Below are 22,599 nucleotides of genomic sequence, written 5' to 3'. Positions count from 1 at the left end.
GCTGGTCTTACTTATAAAGATCGTTTAATGAATTAATATGATTAATTTCTATTTACCATAAATTTCACTTAAAAAAAAAAACCGAACACTGAATGTGTGACGTCTTTCAATGTGGAACATTGAGGAACATGATTTTTTTAAGACCCCAAATGAGGCACGTTCCTCGTAATGAGGTACACTTGAGGGGTATGCTGTATCAACTTTCCAAGTTTATAAAACTAGTAGTTAAAATAGGTACACATTATTTTTGGCATCGCCCGGATTTCTTGTACAGAGGTATGCCACTGCATTTTGCTTCTGAAAACCGTGCAGGAAAAAAAAACGTTCTCCGTTGCATATACCAACTATACCCGTCTACATATTTGGGAGTATATTTACATTTTATTCCCTTATCTAGGATCCTGCTCCATTCACCAACCGTTTGACTCTGAACAAGTCCGTTAATCAGGAAGCGGTCCTGGACTATGTAAAAAAGATCCACGTGGGTTAGTGCTCTACCCAATTAACAAATATAAGAACAACCAAAGAGCACGGGTTTTCACTACTGTACATGTACCAACATTTTCAGCTGACACAAGAAAATGTGAGCAAAGGCTTTATACACAAAATGAGTTTCCCGAGTAAACAAAATCTACAGCACGTTAAATAACGAGCAATACTTCCAAACTGGTATACACAATCGAACGACCTCCACCGGCTGATAAGCGTTAACACATTTTTCCTCGTCAGTTTTACTCCAACCTTGACAACGTGACCCAAAAATTGAGTTGACAAAACCATTGTCAGTCAAGGAGATAAGCTCCGCCTGTTCCGTAAGCAATTGACAGATGCATGCGTAGTACAACGCTCTCAAAAATGGGCGGGTGTCGACAGAATGTGTACTGAGTAGTACTGTTGTAGTTTTTCCGCTCAGTCTTGCACTTTAGTTATGGTGTGTTAGTTTCTCTACAAAGTGTTAACTGTTTTGGCACTATTTTTTCCACCACAGGTGCTTCTATTATTAGAAGATGCTCCGTGCGTGTAGAACGGTTGGGAAGGCCGTATCTGAGGTAAACTAATTGAGCTTGGCCTGATGTGTCTTTCAATGACCTGCATTAGGGGACTGGCCTTTACAGTAGTGTTGTTAAATATGAGACTATATGAGTGAGTGTCTGATATGCAGGGTCTCCAAGATTTAAGGGCACGGTTAACACAGTGTGTATGAGGGACTGAGCGAGTTTGTTATAGCGGTGTTATTTAGAGTGTGGACTTAGTGGTGAGAGTTGGTTAGATGTGTCTAATTTAACAGTACTTGTTTAAAAGAAGTAGGGATTAGTGTCAACTGTATAACTGATAGGTAGGTAACGGACGTTTTCTGGTATCATTGTGCAGTAACCAGTTACGTTTATGTAGATAGCACTCCTACCTCATTAGGAAGAATGTACCTCATTTTGAGTCTTTAAAAAATCCATGTTCTCATTGAAAAAGTGTGCCACGCATTCAGCGTTAAGAATTTTACTTGCTATTTTGCAAACTGACTTGCTGTTTCATTTTATGACTCCCTGTTGGACTTAAGTTATTTATAAGCTTTCCACATTTTATTCCCGATTATGAGAAGTAGTAGTTTTCCACATTCTGGAGGGGGAAGGTTGAGAGCAATGCACCTGATTTTAAATCAACACCTGTGATAATGCTAAAGCAGTTTTATTCCAACAGCAGTGAATCACATTTTGGTTTGTGCGAGTTGGTATGTGTGTGTATTTTTGTATATCAGAAAAAAAGTGCATTTAGACACTTCCCATCTTCTGCCACTTTAATACAGGATCATAGCCTTCTGTGTTGTAATATCCAAAAATGTATTCTAAGTGAGAAATAGTAAAGGACAGAGGTCTCGGCTGGGGGATACTTCGGTACTCTCTAACTAAAGTTGGTAGAATATCATTTGTATTGTTTGTTTTCAAGATTTTGGAAGAGTGGTGACATTTCTGTGTCACAGTTGGCACTCTGCCTACTGTAATCATCATAGTTGACATAAAATCAGAAATGTTGGAGCATAAGTTTGAGCCCAAATGAAGAGCATTTGAGACCCTAACCATCAACCTTCGATGTCTAAAATGAGGAATGCTGCTACCTTGGCATAATGTGAAACGCAGACAACTTCAACAAGGAGTGTTACAGGATGGTTAAATAAAACTATTTCATACTTCTGATTTACAGTTATTACAAAGGCTTTATAAAAAATATGAATGTGTGATAGACCTTTCTGTTGTGGAACAATGAATTTTTCAGATTCCGAATGAGGAACCCTTCCTGATAAGGTACAGATAAGAAGTATTTGAGGGATAATGTCACTTGTAAAACAGTGGAAAAACAGGAAAGCCTTTAACCGTGTTAAGATACTGAGATGTACATAAACAGTTATTTTAGTTTGCATTTTAGAATAGGTATTTTTATCTTTTTTTTTTTTTTTTTTTTTTTGCTTTCATTTATGAATATGCATTTTCTCTGTGTAGCATGTCTTTTATGAGAAAATATGGGTAACATATGCTGTTTGACATAAGAGATTAAGACGTGCATTTGGCGAAGTGAGTTCTCTGACTGGTGTGCCAGGTATAATCTTGACCTCAATGTCAGCAAAACCAAGGAAATCCTAATAGACGTCCGAGAGTACAATCAGCTCACTCTCATCTGTGATAAATGGGGAGGTAGTGGAAAGGGTAAAGAACACAAAATTCCTGGGGGGTCTATATAGTTGAGGATCTTGCTTGGTCAACCAATATCAATCGCATAGTAAAGAAAGGCCCATCAACATCTGCACCTCCTGAGGAGTCTGAGGAAAGTAAGCCTATCTCCCTCTATCGTCTCCACCTTCTACAGGGGTACCATAGAAAGTATCCTAACATGCAACTTCACGTTGTGGTACAGAAGCTGTTCAGCTGCAGATCAGAAAGCCCTACAAAATCTAGTCAGAGTTGCAGAGAAAAAAATGGGATCCAAATTTCCAGATATAAAGGATCTGTACACAACACAGTTGCAACAGAGCAACAAAAATAAGTGATCCTACACACCCTGCTTTTGAAGTGTGCACAAGCCAGTCATCTGGCAGAAGGTACTGCAGCATACACTGTAAAACGACAAGGTTCAATAACAGTTTTTTTCCTCGTGTGATTAGACTTTTGAACGCTGGTATTAATCTCAAGGATGCGAGATGCTGACAACTCTTGATAACCAAACAGTAGTGCAATAATAATATAGTTAATGAGACATCACAACCAACTTATCAGTTTACAAGAAAATTATGTGCAATACAAACTGCTAGATATTCTCTTAATATAGAGAACATTGCTTCTCTGTAAAAAGAAAATGTGTATATTCCTTTTTGCATGCGTTTTACTTTGTCTTTTGCCCAAATGTTTTAATTCTTGGAAACGAAAAAAATACTTCACAAACTAAATCAACATAAATGAAGCAACCGATGCTAGAAACCACACAAACTCTTATTTATTAAGCGCTTTTCGTCCAGCACGGTGGCTGGACTTCTTCAGATAAAAAAAAAAAAAAACCTTCGTAACAGGCACTCTTAAATATTTCATCAATCTAGTCGTGACGAACATCTCAATTAAAACTCTTGAAATTAATTAACATACTTCACTTAATTAAAATTCTACCATAATTAAAATAAAATTTTATTTTAATATAAGGGGAAGGTGGTTCACATAGCCTATCTTGACCTCGCCAAGGCTTTTGACACCATTCCCCACTCGGGGAATTCTAGAAAAACTCACCAGCCTGAACATAAACCCCTACATCACGAGATGGGTTGCCAACTGGCTTACAGACAGAACTCACATGGTAAGAATAGTGGGCTCCAGGTCTGACTCTAAACCAATCACAAGTAGTGTCCCACAAGGCTCGGTCCTGGGACCCCTACTGTTCGGCATATACTTCTCAGAAGTACAGGCAAACACAGGAGGACTATGTCTAACCAAGTTCGCCGATGACTGCAAACTAGGAGCCATAATAGACTCTCTGGCTGACACGGACATTCTCCAAAAGGGCCTTACTGAGACGGACACCTGGTGTCAGTCATGGTCTCAAGCTAAATGCCAAAAAATGCATAGTCATCCAGTTTGGGGAAAAACAAAACACCCATGAATTACCACATAGGTGGCAGCCCCCTTAATACAGAAGAGGTAATAAGAGATCTGGGGACCCAGGTAGATAGTAACCTCTCCTCTGACAATCATATTCCCAAAGTAGTTAGGAAATCCTTCTATGTAGCCCATGTAATTACTAAAGGGTTCACATCTAGAAATAAACAGGTTATAGTGCCCCCCTACTCGTCACTCATCAGACCCATCATAGAGTATAGAGTACAATGCCCCATTTGGGATGTACCGCACAAGACACTTCCAGCAGCTGGAAAGACCACATAAGTACCTCACCAAGAGTATTACTGGCCTCAAACATGTGTCCTTTGCAGCCCAACTGGAAAATCTCCGGCAGTACTCGGTGGCATATCGCTTACTCAGAGGTGATCTCTGCCTGACTTACAAAGCCATGTCCAACTCAGAATTGATGCACATGCTCCACCTAAAGAAATTCAAGTCACTGCGAGCCACTCGCTCTAGTGAGCTATACCTCGCCACAACAATAAATGGAACATGCTGGAGGGATAGATTCCTGTCACAGAGACTCCCCATGCTTTGGAACAAAATTCCTAACTACATTAGGCAGAGCCCCTCACTAACTCTCTTCAAGAGAAACCTTGACGAGTGGATGGGTAACGGAAAATACACCCCTGGGATCACTTCATTGGCTCTTCTTGACAGAGGCTCAGTTAATTAATCAATGGGGCGGCAAAAGCTGACACACTGGCTAGGCTTATAAATGCCCTTGGGCAGATAGCCTAGTACCTATGTCAGGTTAAGGAACTTGAGTCAAATTAACTGAAGTATCACTTTTTTGCAGTGATTACAGTTTGAGTTTCAGTACATAAGAAAGTGCAGCTGCAGGAATGCTTTGGAAAGAGTGGATCATTTTAGTATGTTTGTTCAAATGTTTACATAGTTATGTTCTTTTATATGCCCTGCAGGTGCACTGCTAGGTAGAGTGCTAGTCAGTACCAGTGCAAAATGATTACTGCAGTTACTTTTTTCACCTACCCACAAATCTACTCAAATAAACTTCACTATTACTACAAGTGATAATTCCCACATTTCACCAGACCCTACAACTAAACTGCTTGGTGTTACTATTGATAATCTTAACTATGATTGTCACATCAATAACACAATAAAAGCAGTTAATAAAAAGATTGGTTCACTGTACAGAATCAAGCCCTTCCTCACACCTGAAGCACGGACCACCTTAGCCCAATCACATCTTATCTCCTCCCTTTTGTATGCTTCCTCTATTTACACTAATCTCTCTAAAAGCAACCTCAGGAAACTGACTACATCTTACCATAATATTGCTCGATTTGCTACAGCATCTCAATCTAGAACTCACCACTGTATAAATTTAAAACATTTACACTGGCTAGAACTTCCTAATAAGCTTATCTATCAACAACTCCTAATAGCACACAAAATCCTATATCAACCATCACAGACACCTGCTCTTAGCAGCCTCCTAACTCCCTATAATAACCTGAAACAACTTCGTTCTTCAGAGAAGCTACAAGTTAACACTACTAACTCTGCAGGGAATCACCTATTCTCCAACTCAGTTGGTAAAATATGGAATAATCTTCCCTCACACATCTCCTCTCTAGCCACTCTTCCACTCTTCAAGAAACAACTCCTAATACATCTGAACAAATTCTGGCTATGCTCTTGTACCAATCCTGACTAACTACTTCCATCTATCCACTATTATAACTCTCTAGCCATCACTACAATTTTTCTACCTGACTACAAATAACTTAATAGCTCTATAGTTAAAATACCATTTATATATTTCTTGGTTTAACAACTATGTATTATATATTGAACTTTATAACACCTAACTTTGTACAGAAAGCAGCTAATGCCTTCCTTTTACTTAGGTGTTTTACTTGTCTTCTTTTTACACTCGTATTACCTGTACTAAAATCACTGCATTCTTGCTTATTGCCTTTGTAAAATGTGTTATGTTTATTATCTTGTTTGTATCCTTGGAGCTTTTCTCCTCGGGCCTCCACTGAAAATGGACACAAATCCAGCTGGACTAGCCCGGTCAACAAATGTAAAATAAATAAAATAAAATAAATTTTTAGGCAAGAGTATAAAGATAGACTGGATGATGAGTTACTTACATGTATTCCCTTACAGGGTAAATTCAGAAACTTTGCCAATAGAAATGTACTTACTGCCATAACTTGCCTCAGTCATTTATTGTTGCCCCATCTTGCCTCCAGTACTTTTATCCCCTGTGCAGTATTCAGTATTTCAGTTGTAGCTTGTTTAGATTTTGATTTCCGTTCTTCAGTAATTACTTTTTTGGCAGCTAGTAACATTAAACATAGTAAGGCCTTACTATGTCTGAACAATTCAGATCCTCTATTCCAACTTGAAAGAATAGGTTCCCAAGTTACAACCATTTGCTCCCCCAACATTTAGTACACCATAGGGAATCTTAAAAAAAAAAAAATCTGCCAGCTTGTTTCATTTCTGAAAAACACGTTCCCAATTGCATTTGCTGTCTATCTGAGGAAATATATCTGGAGTCTGCTTAAGGTGTAAAATACCTATGCAAAGACTTCAAAACAAAAATCCCTAAATTTTCTTAACCTTTTTTGATACTTGAAAACTGTACAGATATCCTGCCATTGTTTTGTTTATTGCTTTTCCATTCTCTGAACATTTTCCTAATCTCTAATTTTTATAGTTAGCATGCAATATTTATTATGCCTTACTAATTTCTTTTTAACAGCCACTTCTGTTTTCAGACTCAACTAAAAACTCAGCCAGAGTTGTTTTTTCATTTAGCAATTCCATCTCTTTCCTGTTTAAACTCTTATCAATTTCTGGAAGGAAAGACAGTTGCAAATCTGTAGTCCAGATGTCTGCTTGGCTTAATCTCACTGTGTTGTCTTTTTCCCTCTCTAGTTATTTGTTCCCTGGCTAAATTTCTCCTTTAAATTCCAGCCCCCTCTTGTATGGTTTCTGTGCCCCTACTTTGTCATCCCTATTGTGTAAAATCTTTTCCATTTTTGTTTTGGCTTAGGTCTTGGATGTTACAAATTTTTGCATATATTGTCCTGTATTGTTGTTGCTCTCCTTGAGGACCTGCATCCAAAATCCTACCCTCCTTACTTCTCAAACACTCCAAAAGGGAAGGAGCATTTTACAAAGAAATAAATGGAATTTGTGAGAACAACACATGCAGACTAATGTTCAAGAGGAGGAATAAAATTTTAAAGGAAGGCAGGAATTGATCAAGTTGCTAATTATTTGAATGGTTGGGACCCACATTGGTAAGCCCAAAATGTGTGAATTGAGCCGTCAAAAGTCTGGGCTTGCATATTCTAAGTCTTGGTGCCCTTTCTCTGAATATTCCCTTTTCTTTGAGTTGGTTTACAAGTTCAGGGGTGTGAGGCCGTTCTCCTCAGAATTGGGGTTGGGGAGCAAAAGAAGTTTAAAGAAGAGCAATGTCTGATATTCAGTATCTTGCATTTCTGCCACCCCACCCCACCCCCGGTGAGTTGGGCCTTGGCATTTTGAATCCTGACATTTCAAGAGGGAACAAGCTATTTATGTAATGGAGTGAATTAAAATTGCTAAAAAATCTGTATGTATATTGCATGAAAATAACATAGGAAATGATTATTGTGATTTTCTCTTCTATTACTTTAAGTGTAAAAAAGGTAGTGTAAAAAGAAAAGTACCCAAGAAAGAGAAAAAAATGTTTTTTGAATGTAACAAAACTCTTCAGGTATTAGTTGTGGATGTTAATACATTGCTCATAGCTCTCTTATGTCTTGGTGGATGATTTTGGAACTCTTTGGTATTTGATAATCTTGTTCATGTTCTGGACTTGTGCTGCTGCACAGAAGATTGTGACTAAAGAGAAGCTGTAACTATGTCTTAGTCAAAACAGATGAATGAGTTTAATCTGTCCCATATGGTACTGAATAACATGAGCCACATCTGCTGCAGAGTGTTCTTTTCTAAGATATGAATGTTGTGTAGCATACCGAGAAAGGCTTTTGCTGATGTGATAGAGTAACTTTGAAACTTGTATATATTTCAAATTTTTTTTCAGTTTTAGAAGTAAGCTGTGGTTTGATCCAATACAGTGCCCCACAGCCTTGCTCTACTTACACTGTTTACAGCATCTTGTATGGTAATATGCTGCCAATTGTAACACCCAGATGCATCTAATTTTGTCCAGTTTCCAGAATTCCAGCTTTACTGGCTGTTTTCTGATTACAGTTTCCATTACTAGTCATGGAGTAATTGCTTCCTAGGACCACCTTTTGTTCTGTGCTGTTTGAGTAGTCTTCTGTAATATAACGGAGAGAGAGAGAGAGTTTGTAGTTGAAATCTTAAAGGTCGTGGATTAAAAGATGGAAGGTCACTTGCAATTCATGTGAAAGTAGACTGTGCGTTGTATGAGGGACACACTCTTTTTTCAGCATTTGAACGCATTCTTTTGATAACTAAAATAGTAAATATTTCCATTGTTGAACCTTGAGGAATTTCTGCCTTTGCATGCTAATGACATGAGTAAGTAACCATCTGATGTTTAATCTTAATTCATTCCTTACTGATGGGTGTCACTGTCCTCTGAACCAAGTCAGCCTTATAACAAGCTCGTGCTAGCCAAAAAACTCTTGAGCTAAGCTTTACCCATAGCGCCCCTCTCTCTGTTACCTCCAATCTCGTTTGCCGTGTACATATCAAGACGTGTCAAGCCGGATCTCAGCCAAGTACTATAAAAGTTATTATTCTTAAACTTCCTTTTTTCACAGAATTTCTCTTTTTTGCTTTTGTCAACCCTTCTCTTATTAGTCGCTAAACTTTAACCCTACTTCCTTACCAGGTCTGTGATGTTGGTACAGGCCTTTCCTCTTCCTCTCTCTACTTTCTTTCCCCCTTACCTCTTTAGGTAGTCTACATACCATTGTTGGTATTTTTCCTTGCCTTCCCAAAAAAAAATTCTGTTTAGTTTGTATTTGGTATTGTGTTTGTGTCATATATTGTTGATATTGGATAAACAATTTTTGCTTAATTTGTTCCTGCCATGTCTGAGAAGAAAGGGACAACAGGATTCAAGCAATGTGACCAATGCAGTTGCAAAATGTCCAATTCGGACACCCATGTATCTTGTCTACTGTAGTTTCTGCATCTCTCTGTTTAACCACCTTGTGACATTTTGTAAAGGGTTCAGTTCTTGTACCCTAAACGAGAGGAAAAACATTGATTCTTAAAGGCCTATTAAAAATACCTTTTTCAGTGGCTATTTCTGGGTCGGATGGCTCACCCCCTCCAACGAAGGAACACAAAAAAGTGTCACTCTGTTCCTTCTTCACCTCATGCTGGTGATGGAAAGTCTGAACCCAAGCCAAAAATTCCTAAATTGGCAGCAACGACTTCAGCTCTGGGGCCTCAACCGCCCTCCATGGTGCCGTCCTTGGCTCCGAAGCTGCATGTATCCATTTCACTGCCGTCTTCAGTAACACCGGCCCAGGCAGCAGCCACGGCACCGATTATTACCTACTGTGCCGACTATGCCTTCAACTAGTACTTCAGCTCCATCCTATTCGGCACCAACAATAGTAAATCCAGCACCAGTCACCCCCCCGTATACATGTTACTGGTCCTGAGACCACGGAGCAGATAGAAGAGCCTGTTCCTTGGACCAGATACTCTCCCATGTCAGATCCATTCTTTGGGCAACAATATAGCCCTTTTTTGGAATGGCCCTATTCTCTGTTGGGGATATCAACTCGATCTTCCAGGAGCCTCTTGGAATTGGATGTGGTGCATCTTGTGGATCATCAGCTGACAGCCAGAAGGGTTTAAACACGTTCCAGAACTCCACTCCCAACTGGAGTTGGGATTTTTTTCTCCATGGACTTCTGGATATTCTCCTCCTTTGACCTTGCAGGTAACAAAGCAGTCAGCACTGATGCCTATTTTGGTTCCACTAGTGGACCTCACTGTGATTCCGGAGCCGACCCTTTGGCTCACTCAGAGCCTAGCCATTCTCTGGGTCATGACTGGATTGTGGGCACCGTGACCCCTAGTACAATGCCTCTTTTTTTTTTTTTTTTTTTTTTCCTCTCTCTATGGCTCCGTGTACTACGGTTCCGGGAGTATTGGCAATACCAAGTCCTCTTGGGGTTCCATCCTTGGGAGTGGGCCCATCGGAGCGGAGTGTTACCCCGGTTCTCCTTCTCAGTTCCAGGCTCCCATTCCTCTTCAGGCAGTCTAGCTTTCCAATTGATGGAGAGGGCCATTGCCTCTGTAGGCAAACCATCGGTGTCTGAATACCAGATATGTCCTCCCTTGAACCGCAGCTGACATGCCACTTCATCGGGAAATCGAGCACAATAGCCTCAAGATACCCTAATGCAGGGTGCCCTCTCTTTGGAGTCCTCGTTAGAAGCCCCTGCTGAAAAGGTACCACATAAGAGATCTGCAAGAGGAAGCGTGTGGATTCCCCTGGAGAGTCCCTCACTGAAGATACGGACTGCGATGAAGGGGGAGGGGACCCCATGGTCGCCCCCCGGGGGAATGTCTGCTTTGGAGACGTACTGGAAATTTTAAAACAGCAGGGAGACTGGAAGCCCACCAACCCTTTCTCTGAGGAGTCTACATTCTTGCAGGCTTTTCGTGCTCGACCCTCTTCTTGGGTGACCCCGCCTGCAGACGAATTGGTCCAACTCGTGCAGTGCATATGGAAGAGTCCTGATACTATTGAACCAATTCCTGGAGACCAGACAAAATGTTGTCCCTGCCTGAAGGAAGTCCACACTGGTCCAAAGGCCTACCGGTAGATGCTATGGTGGTGGTGGCGGCGGCCAAATGCATGCAGTGGTAACAACTCACTTGAGACTGAGACTATAAGGATTCTGAGTTTCCGTACACAAGACGATTGGCTCCTTACTGCCCCCACCAAGCATCTACTGGTTACAACCTTAAACTACACTGTAAAACTGGAAAAATACGTAGGAACCTATCTCTAAACGGGGAGAAATGCAAGTTGACTCCTTCTCAAACCTTAAAATTTATAGGAGCACCTTTCGATACCCAATCTTGCCTAGTTTCCATGCCAGGTCACAGATTAGAAAGGTTGAGGTCCCAACTCCGGCTGATGCTCTCTCTCAAGACAGGGTTCCAGCTCTGGCTGTCTACCAACTTTTAGGATCAGTGGCCAGCATCAATTACAATAGTTCCCCTAGCGAGGCTACACGAGATTTCTTCAGTGGCTCCTGCTAACACTGTGGTCCCATTCACACCTTCCTATGTCTTTTCAGAACCTTCTTGAGAGGGGGGGGGGTGGTCTCATATCCGGCCACCTTTCAAAGAACTCATCGAACCTTGGAGTCTAACACTAGTACTGCAATCCCTGACACGAGCACCTTTCGAACCTGCTGCCACTTGCGATATAAAGTTCTTATCTGAGCTTCAGGCCTTGTGTGTTAAGCTCCCTTACACGGTCTTTCATCACTCTGGACTAACCCTTCTTTCTTTTCTTTTTTTTTTTTTTTTTTTTTTTACAAACTACTTGAAGGAGAATACTGCCTTCGTTTACTGGATGTACATAGACAATTACGATTTTATCTGAACAGAACTAAATCAGTGCATAAATCAAACCAGCTTCCTATTGAAGTCCTAAATTGAGAGACTGTGTTTCTAAAGTGACCTCGTCTAACTGGTTTAGAAATTGCATATGTTTTGCCTACCAACATAATCAAATTCCTCTAACGAACAAAGTCAAAGCACACTCCAGATCAATGGCGACTTCTGTAGCATTTCACTCAAGGGCTTCAGTGGATGATATCTGTGCAGCAGCTGCAACTTGGGCTACCAGTCATACCCTTATCACCCATTACAAATTGGATTTGGTCTCCAGGGGGAGAGCATTTTTTGGTTCAATGGTACTCAGGAACATCCTTCCATAAGGTCCCCCCAGGACATAAAAAAGCTACTGTAGGTCTGGATTTGGTCCTAATCCTGCATTAGGGGACCTGCTAAGAAAAACCCTCTGCTTTCTTTATTACAGACAAACTCGATCTGAGGTAATAGGGAGAGGGGCACTATGGGTAAAGCTTAACTTGAGAGTTTTTTTTGGCTGGCACGAGCTTGTTATAAGGTCGATTCTGTTCTGAGGACGGAATAGACATCCATCAGTAATGAATGAATGAAGATGAACAACAACGCAGATAAAACGTTATGGTAAGAACATAACTTTATTTCTTCTACACTACTGAATTGGCAGTCTGGTCCTGAAACTAGCCAGTTCTAGTCTGTGGTCTACCAGGTGAAATGTTTTTTGAGGGTTTTTGTAGAAATAGAAACACAGCTGTAGCCCAGTAAGTCTTGCAGTATATTTAGTGCAGCAGTCATCCCTTTTAATAAGTTGGAGATAATAAATTGTGTTCCAGTAGATGTTATGTCAGCTGACTAATAGAACATGTACACGTGTGTAGACCATAGGGCTCCAGTTGTCAATAATTTCCAACTTTTGTGTAGTGTCCTCCTTTTGGGATGTGTGTTGTCTTGATCTGTTTTCCCAGATATTTGGAACATTTTTCTCCAGTGCTTTTGCTTATCAGAGTTTGTGGCTGTGGAGTGTAGTATTCTATGCGTCTAATTTTTGTAGGTGAGCGGTATCCAGGAATATCATTCACTTTACTATATCAGCTGCAGTAGGTGGAAGAAAGCAAGTAGGCAATTGGAGAATTGGAGCCTTCTGTGACTTTAGAGGCAGTTGGTTTATCAAAGACCAAAAGTAAGCTTGGTAATGTGAGTAGAAATTTGCATACAGTGTGTTGATTTTTCTCTACTCTAATCTCTCCAGTATTTCTTGTGATAAGAAATTATATCCCATTATTGTAACTGTGCTTGTGCTGAAAAGAGAATTAAGTATGTTGCCTTTAATTTTATATCGGTATCCTTTTTTTTATGTTTATTTATTTTTTTAACATTATTGGTGGTGCTATTAATATTAATCAGCTGTGTGTTTTTGAAGCTTTCCTTCTTGGTTTGCTGATGGAAAGGGGATTGCTTATCGGCCCAGTCAGACTAGTGTGGTAAATTTTAAATGTCTTCTAATGACCTTTGATGGCAAACATTCTGTTTAAAGTACATTTGGTGCTCATGTCCATAACATGTATGCCTTTTATAGAATTTTGCATGTTCTATTCTATAGTTGCTCTGCTTTGCCTGCTTTATTTGCTTTTGTCATATGGTATAAGTTAAGGATGTGTTTTTAAGAATGATCACTGCCTTGGGATTTATAGGTTTTCAATTTGTAATCCTGTCTGACATGATTTTTCTGACTGAGTTTAAATAAGGCAGAGTAATTCTTAGTTATAGTAGCTCATCTGGTGGCATATTTATTCAGTATATGTAACAGATTTCTTGAAAAGAAGTTGGCAGCTGATTGAGTACTAAAATAATCTTAGCTAGTTTTAGGCACATGTGAACCCTGCAATCACTGGGGCCCCTAACCCTTAGTAAGTTACCTTTAATTTGGTATTTTGTTACATGTTTGTCAAACCAACTGAAGCTAGTTCAGCAATCGTGCACTTATTAAACCAAGTGGGTAATAATAACTGTTAGGCTGATGAATCCCAAGGGTTTGCACCACTTCTCCTTTAAAACTGAAAGATTCTTCCGGTTGTAGTACCAATAACAGGCTTAATAATTTCATTGTGTTTTTTACCTCTATATGGGTTTGCTTGCTTGCTTGCAGCTTGTTTTCCAGGATAGTCCATTGGGCTACAAGGAGCCCATTTTCAATGGAGTCCTGGGGAGAAAAGCTCCTGAGAAATACAAATGCATAGTACAGAGGGAGCACAAACCGTAATATACATATTGTGTATAGTACAAACCCATATTGTACAATTCAAATAGATGTTACATAATACAGAAATAAAAAGATTTTCATTAGGAAAATTACATCAGGTTAATTCAGTATGTAGTATTTTTTTTTTTTTAAGGGAATTACAATAGGGTGACTGTGGTGGTGGTGCTGCGGTAGCGTTGTCACCTCACAGACGTTGCCCGTTCGATTCTCAGAGCGTCTTCTGTGTGGCGACATGCGTGAATGGGCGTTCCTTCATTGAAGGTTGTGCATTAGGCCCGGCAAGCCAGCACATAAAACTCTACTGCCAATCATTAGCGGACCAGAGTTCCACTGTGGCGACCCCTAACCGGGAAAAGCCGAAAGAGACAAACAATAGGGTAATTTTTTTAGTCATTGGTCGAATATGTCCCAAGGGATGTAAAACGTTAGGAGGTAGTGACGGGCAACAAAGTTTGGAAAGTTAGGAAGAAAGTGTGGTAGAACTGGGTTGGATGAGCGCAAGAGCATTTCCATTGTGAAGTAAGGTGCGAGTGCAGGGATATTTTAAACAAGGAGAGACTGCTGGTGGTGCGGATGGGAGAAGGGAGAGAGTTCCATAGACGTGTAAGAGAGAAGGACATCAATTGATTCCCAGCAGGGATGTGTGACATCAATTGATTCCCAGCAGGATGTGTTGGTTTATACAATTTAATTAGGTTTTGGGAATTGGATCTTAGCAGTCTATCTGATCTATGCATTTCAAAGGTATTTGCTAGGGAGGGGCAGAGAGACTGGTTATGAATGAATTTGTTTGCTTGGATGAGCTGGGTATATGTGAGGAAGTTTGGTAATTCTAGACACCTTAGTTGGTGAAGGGAATTACAGTGGTGAGAAGAGGCTCTATGACCTGCCACAAATTTGGGATATTGTGTTATAACAAGATTAGGGTTTTGTTTTGAGGTAAGATTGTAGGCTGGTTAGGATAGATACACCATGTAAAGGTAATGGGATGAGGTATGCATTAGCTAATGTAATCCAGGTGGTGAGTGAGAGAAAGCGACCTGTGGCAGTAAAGCATACCTAATTTTTTATATATTTGCTTATAGATGCTTATCAAATAGATTGTCAATGATAATTCCTAGTAATTTTGTGTCAGAGACTAGTCCTTGGGGGATATTTATTATTGCTGGCAATTATGAAGGCTTGTTTGTCTAGGGCAGAGGTTTTGGAGGCATTGAACAAAAGTTTTGTTTTGGTTGTATTAAGGGCTAGATGGTTGTCGAGCATCCACTGTTCAGTGGAAGAGAAGGCTGCTTGTGTTAGATTAAGAGTTGTGATGGAAGGAGAAGAGCAGATTTATAGTAGAATCATCGGCGTATTTGAGACTGGAGTTAGGAATGGCTTGGAAGAAATCCTTTATGAATATGTTAATAGTAGGGGGCCTTGAATGGAACCTTGGGGGACGCCTGTGGATGTATTAAGGAAGGGTGAGGTAGCTTTTTTTTTTCCATTTAACTGCTTGTTACCTGTTTGAGAGAGCTTGAGAACAACTGGGTAGAGGAAGGGGGTAGGTTAAGTTTAGAGAGTTTGGTAAGAAGGAGGTTGTGGGAAATGGTGTCAAATGCCTTGGAGAGGTCAAGGAAAAGAGTGGATACAAAGTGGCCAGAGTCACGGGCTTTGTTGATTGTTTCTAGGAAGGAGAGGGGGGCAGTGGAGGTACTATAACCTGGTCTAAAGCCATGTTGTGTGGGGGTAAGAAGCTGATTATTGATGAGGTAGGATAAGAGTTGTTGGTGTACACCCTTTTCAAGTAGCTTAGAAATAGGGGATAGGATGGCGATAGGGTGAAAGTTTGGGATGTCATTATTATTGCCACCTTTATGGAGAGGAATAATAAAGGCCTTCTCCCAGAACTGGGGGACCTGGCTTTCTGAGGTAGACCAATTTAATTACTATGCTGATAGGGAGAGTAGTGGTTTCTGTGGCTACTTTTAGGAAATAGGAGGGAATTTCATCAGGGGCATTAGAACCAGGTTTTAATTCTAGGAAAAGGTTTTCTATGATGGATATAGAGATGGGATTGATAGAAAAAGGTGGAGGTTGAGGGCAAGGGATGCTAGGGTGGAAGGGATGGGAACACGTTGAGGATGGGTTGTAGAGGTGTTGGTGAAGGGTGATGTTAGCTTGCTTATGGACTCTATGAAGACAGTTAAATTGGGTGGCCAAGTCCATGTCGGAGGCATCTGGGTTGAGGCAAGGGTTTTCCTTTTTTTTTTTCCCGGGTTGAGGAGAGTTGAGATTCCTTTCCAAAATAGTTTGGGATTGGTGGTGTGGCTGGTTTGGAGAGTAGAGAAATATGCTTTTGTGGTCTAAGGTAATAAGTTTGTTTATTTTATTTCATAGTGTTTTTATATTCCGTTTAGGGTGATAGTGGTTTTATTTTTATGGTAGCATTTCCAGGATTTGCCACGGAGTTGCATAGTAGCTAAGGTGTTTTTGATTAACCAGGGTACAGGGTTACCTTTTATATGTTTTGTATTTAGAGGGGCAAAGGAGTTGAGCAGGTTTGTGAAAGAGTTAACCTAGGATAGAGCATTATCTAGGGAAAGAGTTTTTCAATGGGTTCCAGTTTGTGCTTTTTAGTGCATTTGAGAAGGTTTCAGCATTGAAGTTCTTTAAGCAATGAGTGGAAATACAGGTGTGAGTTAGTTGTATAGAAGCGGGGAGACAGTGGGCAAAAGTGGGGAAGTGGTCAGCTAGTGGGTCTTTGAGAATACCACTATCAGATATAGTGAGGATGGGATACTAGAATCCAGTCTATTGTAGTTCCAGTGATGAGTTTTTGGAAGGCCTGGTAGTGGAATTGATTAGTTTTGTAAAGTTATATGTAATATTGAGTGAGTTAGTGGGAGATTGGATTGTGGCCCAGTTTATGTTCATGTTCCCCAGGATTATGGTTTCATGAGTAATGTTGGTAGAGACCCAGGAGGAAAATATCTTCAAGGGATGAGATATTGTCGCCAGGGGGAATATAAAGGGTGAGAACAAATATGAGTTTATGCTTGTTTAGGTGGAGTAGGGCTGGTTTTTATTTCTGGCTTGCCACATTTGGGAACAGGTTTGGTATAGGGGCCGCCTAAGAGGGATGCCAAGAAAAGGAGTGGTACACCATCTCCCTTTTTTGTGTTCTGTCATTCCTTAACATGCGGTAGTTGAAAGGAATTATTTCAAAATCTTGTACGTGTGGCTTAAGCCAGGTTTCTGAGATGGAGAGAGAATATCAGGCTGGTTATGTAAAAGCCAGGCATGAAGGTTTAGAATTTTGTTGCATAGGCTCTGAGCATTTAGAGCTGAGAAGTGGAGGGGTTTGCCTATTGCTTGGGGGATTGGATGCAGTTTGGTTGAGGTGCCTGGGTTTGGGTAGATGTCCCTGGAGAGAAGGATAGAGGTAAGATGATGGATGAGGTATTTGGTTTGTTTGGGGTGTAGTATACGGGCTGAGAGTTTTGTGGATATTTAAACTAGTGTAGTTGGGAACAGTGATTTTAGAGTTAGGTAGGAGTCTGTAGGGGTAGAGCATGTTAGTGTTGAGGAGGTAGAGCATGGTAGTGTTGAGGGGGTAGAGACTGGGAGGTATGAGTAACGGTAGATGTGTACATTGTAGAGGATGGTGTGAAATGGAACGCTTTGCGTTAGTAGGTTGGGTGATACAATTTAGGTAAGATCATTAGAAGTGTTATTTGGATAAGTAGGGATAGAGATTTGAGGGTCATGATGGTTATTAGAGTAGAAGTAGGGGGTGAGTTAAGTTGTGAAGTTAGTTTCGGTAAGAGATTATGGTTTAGGTTCATTGTTTACTAGTTTATCAGGATACGTTGTGTTGGGTAGTAAACTCTGAAAGGTAGGCTTACTATCATGGGTGAACTTTGGGAGGAGATTTTGGGGGTGTGATGGGTAGTTTGGATTGGATGGTGGAAGTGATAGGAGTGGCTAGCTAAGTGTAAGGGTACTGGGGTGGGATTTGAGGGTAGGGGAGTGTATTTTGCCCATAGGGTGAACTCAGCGGGTACAGCTAAGGAAAGGAAGAATCAAGTTCAAAAGTGAATCCGTGGAGTGTAAGGCAAGTGCAAACAAAAGTATGCAAGGGGTAAGGGATATTCTAGCAGTGGTATAGGGGAATGATTAGAGTGGTTCAGAGAAGTAAAAGTGCCACAGGAAGGAAGGTAAAGTTAGAGTCTGGGGGGAGGAGGGGTCGTGTTACTACAGCCAGAAAAACTAACCTGTGTGTATGCTCCTCTTCCTTGTAGTAATACTTTAAATAAGGAGCAGTTTACTTTTTTAAAAGTAGATAGTTTTAAAAATTGATTCGGAGTGTGGATAAATTGCAATAGAAGGAACACCTACAGTTTAGAAAGCTGTGCTTTTTTTGTTTAGTTTTGGAGCTGCTTCAGGCAGGAAACAAGCAGATTTATACTCTTTTCACAAGGTATTTTGCTGGGCGAGTCTGTTGGGCAGGGGATGACCACAGAGTGTTTAACCTGTTGGGAGAAGAGTTTTTAGAAAGCTGTGCGTTTAGTTAAAACTAACATCATAGCCAGGTTATGGCAGGCAGTATGACTACAGCTGTAGAGCATCCCAATATCCTTGACCAGGTGGGGTCCCCACAAAGACTGCTGCTGGTTGGGGGGGGGGGACTGGTGTGGTGAACATTCATTCTCCAATTATATGGTTTATTCTAAACAGGATTGTGATCTTACAGTTTGTGTCTTTCGGCTTTTCCCGGTTAGGGGTCGCCACAGTGGAACTCCGGTCCACTAATGATTGGTAGTTGATTTTTACATGTCGAGTTACCAGCCTTGACGCACAACCTTCAACGAAGGTACGCCCATTCGCGCATGTCTCCACGCAGAAGACGCTCTTGCTGAGAATCGAACCGGACAGCGTCTTACTGTGAGGCGACAATGCTACCGCAGTACGTGATCTTACAGTGTTAAGATAAATCTGGTAATTCAGTAAGTAAACGAGTGAGGTAAGCATTAGAGTTAAGCAAAGTAGAGCAACCAATTTCAGTGCTTTCCTGGAATTTTAAGAGCAGATGTTCCCGATTTTTAGAGCTTTTCATAAATACTGGCAGAACACCAGGTGCAACTCGGCTATGGATTTGCTAAGAATTCTTGAGCAAAGATAATGGCAGAATAAAGGCTTATAATCAGGAATGTTTTTTAATTTAAAAAAAAAAGCAGTGCGTGACACCACAGCCACAGAAACAGCTAACGCTCAAAATATAAATCTTGAATGAAAAAAAGTTAAGAGCTTTCATTTCTTGGTGTTGAAATTTTAGAAAGAACCATTTCACAAAGTAGCCATTCCCTTTTTAAATATAGTAATCAATCAATCATGTTCTTGTTTAAGTTTACCGCAAATTTATAAATAACAGCGCACTTAATAATTATTACCAAATTCTAATTGCTTACCCATCTCATTGACCTATAAAAATGTCCATAAGAAGGAGATGTGTTAAAAAAAATGTTCATTCAGATTCCTTTAGGAAAGCTGAACAACCTATGTCAAAAATAGACATTTTTCCTGAGGGTTGTCCCTTGTTTTTCTTTTTTGTTGCAACCATGGAAAATCTTTCAGTCAGAATAAAGGTATGTTCTAGTACAGCCTTGGCTTCAATGGCATCCTGGAAAGAGATGGACTCAAAGTATTGTAGAGGCAGCTACTTAGTCTCCTGTGTATACATTTCCAAAGCTTTGGAAAATTGTATTTCTTCTGCAGGTCTAGAACAGACTTTGTCAGGACTGTATTCCAGGGGCTCCTGGATCATAATGTTTCCTCCACCCTAGTTGGACAAGCTGGGATAATCTACAGATTATAGTTGTAAGCTATTGCAACAGTGATGCTGATGAACCTAGCATAGTTATGTAAGTTTCGTTTACCGTATTAGTAGATGTTCAAAATCATCATTGTGGCAGTAGCTGCTCCATCTCCTACTTATTTGTAGCCACTTCCTCCTCCCAGTTTTTTGTGCATAAACTAATATTTTTGATAAAGCTTTGTGTTCTAATGTATCCCCTTTCCAGGATTGTAGGCTCTCTCTGTTTTGGGGACCAAGAAAGGTGTAAGAGTTTGATGCTGGCCCTGCCGTTTTTCTTCCTTTGGAGCTTGTAAACCCAGTTTCTGTGGCATGTGGAGAGGGGTATGAGTTTTGGGGACTGGCTGGCTGTTTATATCCGGGTTAGAATATAACCCATATGGCCTTAGGCTACTGCAGCAATGATACATACATAGTTTCAAGCACTGGCATTAAAGCCCTTCTAGCTTGCCATCATGCCAAAACACTTGTTCCCATAATAAATGTCCAGGCTCTTCTTAAAAATATCTAAACTAGTACTTGCTTTAATGTAATCTGGTAATCTGTTCCAAGCATCAGCTACTCTGTCAGAGAACCAATTAGTACACTTCTCATGCCTATAGAATCTTCTACATAGGTTATCTGACGATTCTCTAGTACTTTTTGATAACCCCAAACATTCCCAAAGGTAGTTGTCCCTAAATGCCCTATATACCTGAATAAGATCTCCTTTTAAATATCTGTAAGAGACACTGTACAAGTTCAGATATTTTAGTCTTTCATAATAACTTAGATTTTCACATCCATGGATGCCCTTAGTATATTCCCGCTGTACTCTTTCCAGTTTATTCATGCTCATTTTTCTATAGGGTTTCCATATTGTTATTCCATACTCGAGTTTGGGTCTAATGTAACTAACAAACAATGACTTCATTATGAATGATTTCCTAGACTTTATAAATCTTTTTATACAACCTATAGTTCTATAATTATCATTAGTCAGTTAGTTGATATGATTAGAAAAACTCATAGCTGAATCTACCCATATACACAGGTCCTTAAATGAGTCTACAGTTTCAGTCACTGTGTACTGTATTAAATATTCACCTTTCAGTTTGTCTCCCAAATCTCATTATGCTTAGTTTTTTATGTATTTATCAACATATTCTCCTGTGCCCAAATGGTCAATTTGGTCAAATTATTTTGCAGACATGCCTTACCTGTAACACGTGTAATCAGTGTACCTAATTTCAGGTTGTCAGCATATATACTGTAGAACACCTCAGATGAAAAAGTAAGGTCTGAAAGATGCAATCCAAGCAAGTAAGGGCCTAGTACAGAGCCCTGTGGGACACCTTGACTGTAACCAAGGATTTTACCTACCCAGTTGGTGTGTGATACTTGCCATGTCCTATTTGTAAGCCATGCAGCTATCCATCTTATCAAAAGTACATCAATACCTAGTTGTACTAATTTTATTGATCAGTGTGTTGTGCATGACCCTGTAAAATGCTCAAGTTAAATCTATATAAATCACACCACAGCACAATTTTTCATTCATAGCCGCTGTTGTATTGTTCTAGACCATCATGTTACAGGTGGTAATAGATCTATTTTCAACATATGCATGCTGATATATAGTTTCAAGTCCCAACCTATCCATTTCTGACAATAACTTATCCAGTATTACCTTCTCCATTATTTTTCCACAACATGAAAGTAGACTTAAGGGTCTGTATGATTCAGGGTTTGTCCTACTCCCCTTTCCCTTAAAGACAGGTTTAATAAGTGAACAAGCGTTCTTTCAACTACAAACTCCTCTTCCAAAACACAAACGCACAAAAGTCACGAATAGCAACACAACAAAGTCAAGCACAGCAGCAGTACTACAAAAATCTTTTTTTAATGATACTTCATCATTGTTCTGATGAAGCCTACGTTTAGTGGGTGAAAGCGCTTAACCTTCATTGTCATTAAAGAAGATTTTCGTAGTACTGCTGGTGTGCTTGACCTTGTTGTGGTGCTATTCGTGACTTGTGCGTTCGTGTTTTGGAAGAGGAGTTTGAGGTTTAATAAAGTGCATGTCTCCAATCTTGAGCAATCTCCCCATATTTATATGACTTAGTAAATTCGTAGATGTAATGGCAGTGTAAGTTCTTGCTTGTGTTCTCAGGTCATTGTTATTCAGTCTCCTCCCTGTGCTTTGTTTGGATCCAGTTTGCACAGTTCTTTTTCAATATAATCTAATTTGATTCCAGTATCTGGAGTTACATGGATGTCACTAGGACAACTTGCCACCCCTTTTGTGGAGCCAAACTGTTTTGCATAAGATTTTGTAAATATATCTAGAATATCTATAATCGTGTCTGAGAATACATTTTAGAATCTGCACACAGTTTATCAATTTGTGTATCTTTACTCCTTCCACATCTTGTGTATCTAATAACAGGGTTTCCTATTATGCTCAATATCTTTATATAAATTTTCTTCAAATTTTTCTTGATCTTGTCTAACACTATGCTTTAGTTTGTTTTGTCCAGCTTGTTTATTTCAGTTTTCAAAGTTGTAGTTCGACCTCTCTTCCATTTCTTATATTTTTGTCTCTCACCTTAATCAGGTATCTTGTTCTTATGGAAATATTACCCCCCTGATGTGTGCCTAGATCCTGATGTTAAATAATTTTTTTGACTATTTGCACTCTATTTCTCTTTCAAAACTTTCCACATTCCATTTGCAGTTTTTCCACTGAACACCTCACT

The 22,599-nt window shown here is 40.0% G+C and overlaps 1 protein-coding gene across 1 annotated transcript in view; it reads left to right on the top strand.

Moving 5' to 3' along the window:
* The first annotated feature begins 845 nt into the window (after positions 1–845).
* IMMT (inner membrane mitochondrial protein) overlaps positions 846–22,599 on the top strand; it is a 1,103,717-nt gene continuing 1,081,963 nt past the window's right edge. The window contains exon 1 of the mRNA XM_044062331.1: positions 846–1,049. Coding sequence (XP_043918266.1) covers positions 1,008–1,049 — 42 coding nt within the window. The 5' untranslated portion in view covers positions 846–1,007. The remainder of the gene's footprint in view (positions 1,050–22,599) is intronic.

Source organism: Protopterus annectens, chromosome 2.part1 (assembly GCF_019279795.1).
Source record: "Protopterus annectens isolate FY-2018-M chromosome 2.part1, PAN1.0, whole genome shotgun sequence".
Classification (NCBI taxonomy): domain Eukaryota; kingdom Metazoa; phylum Chordata; order Ceratodontiformes; family Protopteridae; genus Protopterus; species Protopterus annectens.
Note: the sequence above shows the minus strand (reverse complement) of the source record. Positions and strands in the feature narration are given on the sequence as shown.